Source organism: Ptychodera flava, chromosome 20, assembly GCF_041260155.1.
Source record: "Ptychodera flava strain L36383 chromosome 20, AS_Pfla_20210202, whole genome shotgun sequence".
In the NCBI taxonomy this organism is placed as follows: Eukaryota; Metazoa; Hemichordata; class Enteropneusta; family Ptychoderidae; genus Ptychodera; species Ptychodera flava.
The window spans coordinates 37,504,887-37,513,478 of record NC_091947.1 but is presented as its reverse complement, the minus strand read 5'-3'; the positions used below and the strand labels follow the sequence as shown (position 1 = coordinate 37,513,478).

Below are 8,592 nucleotides of genomic sequence, written 5' to 3'. Positions count from 1 at the left end.
TTGGCCAAGCTTCCTGTGCTTGGCCTCTATGGAAAATCTTCCAATTTAAATCATTTACTGAATTGCTAAAAATTCCTGCTGAATAAAGACGACTGTATAAAGTAGCTTTATAACTGTCAGTGAGACTTAGATTCTCGGATCATTTTTGGCAAAGTTGACCTTTGACTGCTGTTTGATGCCATTTACTATCCACTAATTTCCAATAAAGTGACTTGGTTTTGACATCACTTTTTGTCAGACCATAATTCTCTAAGTCTAAAATATCATAGATTTCTTCATTTTGGATGTTAGAAGTGATAATTTGTTTCCAGGAATCTGGAATAACATTAAGGAGTGTCTTAATTTCCTCTTGCACATGTCTGTTTGTACCTCCTCTAATTATTTCCCATTGTTGAAGCCTATTCCATATGTCCTTAAGCCTTAAAATTCCACTCTTTGGACATCTGCTTTTCATAAAAGAGGACACTTCCTTCATTTTTAATATTGTCATTATACCATAGAACTTCACTGAGAAGATTTTGTTTTGATCTTGGTAAATTCACTCTTGTAAGTCTAAGTGACTTCCAGATATTTAACATATCCCCATACACCATTTGGGTTCGTTTGTTGTTGACTCAGAAATTGAGATGGAGATAGTGATAATCACTATTCAGTTTATTGTCAAAATTCGCAATGATAATATGCTTTGATAAGCTGGCCTGCACTTACCGTACTTGACGATGCTGAAGTAGACTCGGTTTCGGATTCGGTTTCGGATTCGGTTTCGGATTCGGTTTCGGATTCGAGTGACTGAAAGAAATTTTGTATTTTCAGCCAATTTATTTATACTGTGGAATCCTTTATTTTCTCTTGGAATTTATTTTCGCTACTTTCGCTAGACTCTTTTCAGCTATAATAAAATCCAATCAGACTAGAAGAAGTGAAAATAAGACACAAGAAATCTGTTTTCAGTTAAATAAATTCCAGTGAAAATAAAATATAGTCCGCAGTACTTTCGTATGCAAAGATAAATAGGTGTTGTCGAGAGCAAGTTTTTACTGGATTACCTGCTGGCAAATGTAGTATATATTTTAAAGCATTAATTCTGTGCATGTTCACAATTAAAATAGGTAAAAAATAGAATTACAGAAAACTCCAAAGCACTTCAATTCGAAGTCAAAAGGAAGTGTCGAGCAAGGAAAACGTTTACAAAAACAATTTATACTTTAATTTCTTTATATGTCACAATGTGTGTCACGTGGTGTAATGCTAATGTGTTGTATTACTTTGATGTTTTGGTTGATGTTGTTCTACATAGATTTCATTTTGCATGTACAATACTAAACTGCAGGACTAACTATCAGTTAATAGGTTGTATAATAAAGATTGCATTGAATAGTCTAAACTGCATAATGCCCATTTTTGCTCATAAGTTGTAACTTTTGACTAGTTTTTTTTGCAGTTTTGTCTGGTGTATTCATGCACTGTAGTTTCTTGCTCTACTGCCAAAGTATTTTGTTTTTTAAACTGTATAAATTATGATTATGTGCGCAACAATAATGTCATGAAATACATGCTACATGTGCAGTAAGGTGATCTAGTTAAAATATCTCCTTGTGCATCAGTAGTTAACATATCCTTCGAAAAATAATAACTTAAGCTGGAAATATAAAACTATTCTCAGTTATTCGAATCCGAAACCGAATCCGAAACCGAATCCGAAACCGAATCCGAAACTGAGTCCAACTTCAGCATCGTACCGTACTTGATGCTTTATAGCGCCGTCTACGATGAAAACGAGTGTATTTCCCAACCAATGATTATGATCGTTTTGAAAATGGTAACCACCTGACCAAAATGAACCAATCGCTATGCGACTACTTCAAGCTGTTGTTTTCGTTGATTGATCAATATGGCGGGCTTGCAAGGCACTATATTTTGAAAACGCACATTCGCTGCAGGAAGTCACAGGTAAATTATCTTCTAATTAATGTTTGGAAAAAGGGTAGTGATCTCCCACTTGATTTGAGTGGACACATATTCAATCCATTCTCTTGGAGACGGTGAGTGATGGAGTTGAATGTAAAATCACCGGCGACGAAAATATTACGGCCGTGGCTGCCGGATCGTCGCACAGCGCACATTTTCAAGCTATCTCCTTACTTACTTACTGCTCGAACAACGAAATACTCTGTCGCATTTATCCCTCGTTATCGACGATAGAAAGACCCGTAGATCCATTGATCCACTGAGCTACGCATTTAAATTTTGTCTGACTAAACTAAATCAAATCTAAAATCTATTAACATAACCTGCACCTTTTGATAGTATGGAGGTCCCTTCTGGTTGTAGTACTGTGGTACCTCCATAAACAGCCGGTCCTACTAATTTCTGCCCGTCGACTGCCCGTCACGAAATTAACTGTCCTATTACTGTAATCAGTCGATATCTCAATACAAAAGACCACTTATATTTATAAAAAGCTACAAAATAAGAGATTATTTTACTCCAAATGCCCGTCCTGTCTCAGAACTCAGTACAATCAATATAGAGAATTGGAGCGCTAATTAGTTCTCGACGGGCAGTGTTCAGACATCGAATACGATCAGCCTTGCTACTCGTTCGAAAATTAACATTTTGGGGTCTGGGATGATTATTTTGTTTGATTTTACACTGAATAATGATTTTGGTCTTGAGATATCAACGGTATCAGTACTTGGAAGGGTAATTTCCTTGTGGGCAGTGGTCGGACATCGATGGGCAGTAAGTGCCAAGTGGAAACGATAACACGATTAGCGTTGCTACTCCTTCAAAAATCGACGTTTTTCGGATCTTTGCTATTATTTCGTTTGTTTTTACAAAGAGTAGTGGTCTTTAGTATTGAGATATCGACTGATTACAGTAATTTGAAGGTTTATTTCCAGACGGGCAGCGATGGGCAGTAATTAGTGAGACCCCATGATAACAGCTAGTGTCTGGCGATCGATGGCAGAAGCGCCCCACAATCTACATGTACAGTATGATTGACAGTTATTTTGTTCTACTTGCAAGTTTGTAGATGTGTGTAATGTATTGCAGACCATAGCATGGCGTGCACTCATTTCATTAGCTGTGATATTGCACCTGTACTTGTGGCGTATATCGAATGCGCTCGGGTCATTGGGGTAATCGTCACAGTCCTGCTGCGAGCCAAACTATGGGCTTCTTTGGCAGTTTACTACGACATTGACCGGTGTCGTAGATGTAGCTCGCAAAATAATGAAAGAAGTTAATCTTTGAATAAATCGATCTGTACCTACTGTATCACTGACTATCTATGACTATCTCCTACTCCTGCTAACTGTATTTCCTCTGCCACTCTCAAATTCGTAAAATTACTAATTTTTTAGATGATTTACTAATTTTTTTCATTGTTGATTTGTAAATGTACGAATGCAAGGAAGCAGCTAGTTGATTGAGAGCTCAAGGCCCCCAAACCTCAAAATAGTTCTGTCTAAGCACATTTTGTACTTAATTTGAATTTGACTGAATGATATTCTGTATAAGAACGGTTCAGTTTACTTATGAATTTCAAAATTTACGAAAAGTTTCAAAACCCAATTCGTAAATTTACTAAAAAATTTCAGAAGCCAGAGGAAACACAGGCTAACTACCTTGACGATAAGAACAACAGTATTTTCGACCATTTTTCCGTGAGCCGTCAATGTTTGCCCGATTGGAGGTCAAAAGTTCAAATTGGAGCAGGAACCATCGACACCTCACCGAAAAACGGTTGAAAATACATGTTGTCATAGTCGGGTTCGTTAGCAAGAGTAGAAGATGAGTCGTAGATAGTCAGTAATACAGAAGGTACAATTTGATTCATTCCAAGCTTTATGTATTTTATTATTTTGCGAGCTAAATCTAAGACACCGGTCGGTGTTGTAGTAAACTTCCAAAAAAACCCATGCGTTGGCTCGCAGCGGGACTGTGGCGATGACCCCAGTGACCTGAACGCGTTCAATATACGCCACAAGTATTGCTGCGATATCACAGCTATCATTTCGTAAGCTTCCATGAAACCTTATTCCTTACTAAAATGATGCAACAGTGTCTCCATGTCATAATAATCAAGGCTTGATGCTGTCATCTTAGGTGGAGTATCAGGCGCTAGAATTGTTGCTAATTCCACTGTTCGAATATACAATAAATGTACAAATTGAATTTATAAAAATCGGTGTACGATATTAAATAGAGGAATAGGAGAACTGGGCTAGACTGATGCTCACTTGGGCAGATCACTCTGTCATAAAATAAATACACGGTCTTTGCTAAGTCCACTGTTCAGCATGGAGGTAACTCTTTGTACCCAGTAACCATACAATTGGAAATCATAATATTGATCTGTTATGTGAAATGAAGGAGTGGAAGGGGCAGGCATACCTATGGTGAGCTGACTTGCTAGCTCGATCACTTGCTGTTCTGCTTGATCGCTTAAACCCTGGTGCAGGGTATAAAAGACCCCTAACTCATCAAAAATTCATAATGGCACTTGAGTGACAACTGGCAACAGCAAGGTAGACAGCTCCGTGACAATCAGCCGCAGCAATTCTCCAACAAATATTATTGGCATACCATAAACATAGACTGTTTCATAAACACGTAGGCCATACAGGTATCCGCAAAATTTCACGAATCATTTTTAAATTACGACAATTAGGGAAAAAATCGCTTTCGTAACAAAGGAAATGGCCCCTAGGGAACAGTCGTTCCATGATTCAAACTATTGTCAATCATTCAGTGACGCGCAGAGGTGTAAACTGGTCAAACATTTGCTGTGCATATGAGAACAATTACGATGTAAACAAACCATGTGTACGCTTAGGGTTACATATATATTGGCGTGCATACACGATGAAAACTTCGTGGTTGTCATAAAATATTTTACTAACAAGCGTTTATGATGCAATGACATCGCTAAAGTGAACCCTTTTGGGGAAGTTTTCGGATGTGACTGAGCAAGAGATTAGTCAGTACCGTACAATGTATTCTTGCGAGAAGTGTGTACACTATTTTACAAAACTGTAGGCAGAGTCCATAGTGTGCATTGACAATGACATCGAAAACTACTTGCCTCCATGATCAATTTAATTACAGTCAGTCAAAGAGAGCCACTTTTTTAAACAGCCCCCCCCAAATCTACGGCCAAAAGTACCGATACGCTACAGTCGCTTTTGATATAAATGCTAGCCCTGAAAACGGCTGTATGGTTTGTGTATATGTACACGTGTTCTCACACACGGCAATGACATGTCGTTTTCCGAGGTTTGGTAAGGGTTTGACATACCGGTTGCCTAAGTAACGTTTGGACTTCTGTTATAAGAATTAAACAAAGCTTGTAAGACACCAAAACAGTTGAAACATTGTATTTGTCAGTGTCATTTCAAGGTGAGCAAGTGAGAGTCATCACCCGATCTTCTTTGAAAGGCTTATGCCCAAGAGGATACTTGTGTCCCAGATCGGCTCATTTAGTTGGCACTACATCTTAAAATTTTTTTTGGCTGCTAGTCTGAGGGCTAGTGACTCAAAGAATGATTTGCTCACCCCAGGTTATGGTAATTTATTTTTAATTAACCCACAAAATGAAAGCCTTATTTTGAAAGCCAAAATAAGATACAATATTACTCAAGAAAGATAGAAAGTTGTAAGAAAGGACACAGCAGACAGTGGTGGAGTGTTCTGCCAAGCTTTTGCATCAGTGGGGTCTGAGGGCCCATGGAAGCTCAAAAAGTGGGTCGCTGTTGAAAAAAGGGGGTCATTTTCAAGACAGTTATACACTTTATTACGTGCCATACCCGTGTTGTTGTTTCGAAGTTCGAACTCGCAGATTCCATGAGTGCTGCGATTTTATGGTTCTACCTACAGTCTACAAGGCGAGTAAGAGTACTCGTTCGGAAATTCATGTTGTCTCAGGTCATCGTATTTCGTTTATTATTATGCTTTATGCATACTTTGCAAGTCATTTGGTTGTTTTTGGCATCGTTGTGGAGCCAGCTGAAATCACGTAACCATTTTTCATGAAGACGTCGAACATGCCTGTGTGACAATTTCAAAACTTGCGTATGATTTTACGCAACTGAGTTTTTATTTGCGTAAAATGTATTCAAAATGCGTACGGCTAAGGAATCAGTATCTGAAGTGAGTTGGGCAGTCTTTCTGTAGAACTTGGAGGGTTTCTGTAATGCGCATGCTCTATTAATAAAAAACAACAACCTGGGGAGCTTAAAGGTGTAGCTGAACGCTTGCCATGCCGTGATGCAAGTCCACGGTATATGATCGTTGAGCAGCCCAATGAGTTCATGTTCAAAGAAAAGACCTTCTGACTGTGAAATTAGTGTTTTCAAAGGGCCAACAAAAAGCAGATACTGTTCAAAGTCCAGCGGGACCTCTCAAGAATGCAACCCGACAGAGTCTAAATGGTCACCCGTAAACACTTTCCAAATAACATGCGACGTAATGGCCAACTGTATTGTGTTACCAACAAGTTCAACGTAGACTCGATCGATTCTCGAATTTTTTGCATCTGTAGTGCCATTGTCTGTACAGAACTGATTGACGTGACGTTTTGTGATGATGAAATACAATGTTGCATAAAGTGCTGCGGTCTGCTAAAATCTAAAATGTTGCAATATCATGATAAATGTCACTTGCAAGCAGGTGCATATGTTCTAATTTTGTCCTGCAATGAACCACATTCAGGCAATACAATGCAATACATGCAGTGCGGCAAGTATGTCGTGTCATGGGGCGGCATTTCTCAATGCGTATTAGTTTACACAGTCATGATTTTTTTGCGTATTTCAGAACAATTTTGCGTAAAATGCGCAGGATTTTGCGTTAACGGAAACACTGGCCTGCCTCAATGAAGGCTGAGTTTCCGATGCATGGCTGCTCAATGTTTTGAGACTGCTCTGTTTCTGACTGATGCGTTCCGTGTTTCCGATGTGGATGGCAGCGGCGTGCATTGGTTTTCAGTTTCCGAGGATGTAAACAGCTGAGACACATGTCATGTTCGATCGTATTGTCTTCACTCGTCCGGTTGTTGGATTTGCCTTTTTAGGGCGGAATTGGTCCAAAGAAACTAAGAATTGTTCTGCCTTGGTGTTTTGATTTATTCACGGAAGCAATTTTCCTTTCCAGAGAGTACTGTGAGGCATTGAATTTAACAGAGACGCTGACTGGCTGACTTGAATCTAGCCAACCTAGTTCGCGATTATGCAAATAAAAAATCACTGAAGGTTGCTATGGAAGCAACACGTCTCATGTTCTCACGAGCAGCATGCACGCATGAGCAGCGTGGAATGTCTACTTCCGCGTTTGGCCTTTCGCGTATAGTACGTAAATAAGTGTATTTTTTTTACCGAAAGTTTAGTGGGACTGATGGTGCGCTGCGCCTTGCGGACCCGATGATTGATTTTTTTGGGGGTCTTCAATTTTATTTTTTGCGGCAATGGCGCAAGGCCGCGGCCTCGCAGAACACTGGTGGTGGAAAGAGATCAACAGAATATGTGGGCTTACTAATCTTGGGTGGTACCTGAATTGAAGTTAATGGAAAGAAATTGAATGGCACTGATTTGGCTGATGCAATTAATTCACACTTTGTAAATATTACTAAGGATTATATCCCACGTGATTATGACAAATTTGTACAGGACCTTTCGGTAAATGATGCTCTTCCAACTATAACTTATGAGGGGGTTGTAAAATTGTTGAAGTTGCTACCGATGAATAAGGCAGGGGGACCTGATCTCATCTCAAATAGAATTCTGTCTGAATTTGCTTAGGAGTTAGCCCTACCCTTAGTTAACATTTTCAATGCATCGTTGCAGGAGGGTTTAGTACCATCACAACTGAAGGAAGCAATCATAATCCCCCTTCCAAAGACCAGTAACCCAACATCGCTTGATGACTTTAGGCCAATTTCACTAACAAACAGTATCGCAAAGGTATTTGAATGCATCATTGGAAAGTGGATAAAATATGAAATAAAAGGTAAAATTGATGAAAAACAATATGCATCGGTAAAAAGATCATCATCATCATTTGCGCTTGTAGATATGTTGCAAAATTGGATAGAACAATTAGAAGGGCAGGGAAATTTGGTTAGAGTGTGCTTTTTAGACTTTAGTAAAGCATTTGACAAAATAGATCATAATATCTTGATGTCAAAACTACTGAAACTTGGCATAAATACCAACTTAGTTAAATGGGTAGCACACTTCTTGTACAATCGTAACCAACGGGTTAAGGTTGGTGACTGTTTGTCTAGCTGGCAAGGTATTCGGGCGGGTGTTCCCCAGGGTACAAAATTAGGACCCCTACTTTTTACAATAATGATTAATGACATCCAAGAGAGTATCAAATGCTCTCACTATATTTTTATGGATGATACTACATTGTCTGAGAGTTTTCATTCAAGAACACCTATTCATTCTTCTATGCAATCTGTTTTAGATGATGTAAGTATGTGAGCAGATAAAAATAATATGAAATTAAATCCAAAAAAATGCAAAGAAATCATGATATGTTTCGCAAAACAGTTCACCAAACCTCAGCCCCTCACATTATCTAATA

At 38.8% G+C, this 8,592-nt stretch overlaps 1 protein-coding gene across 10 annotated transcripts in view; it reads left to right on the top strand.

Moving 5' to 3' along the window:
- Positions 1-1,826: 1,826 nt before the first annotated feature.
- Positions 1,827-8,592, top strand: part of LOC139120858 (uncharacterized protein C2orf42-like) — a 38,459-nt gene continuing 31,693 nt past the window's right edge. For 3 of the 10 annotated variants that reach the window (XM_070685465.1, XM_070685463.1, XM_070685473.1), the window contains exons 1-2: positions 1,859-1,950; positions 2,892-2,996. In XM_070685465.1, coding sequence (XP_070541566.1) covers positions 2,938-2,996 — 59 coding nt within the window. In that variant the 5' untranslated portion in view covers positions 1,859-1,950; positions 2,892-2,937. Of the gene's footprint in view, positions 1,951-2,891; positions 2,997-8,592 lie in introns of all 10 variants that reach the window. The other 7 variants (XM_070685466.1, XM_070685464.1, XM_070685470.1 and 4 more) reach the window with 5 other exon arrangements.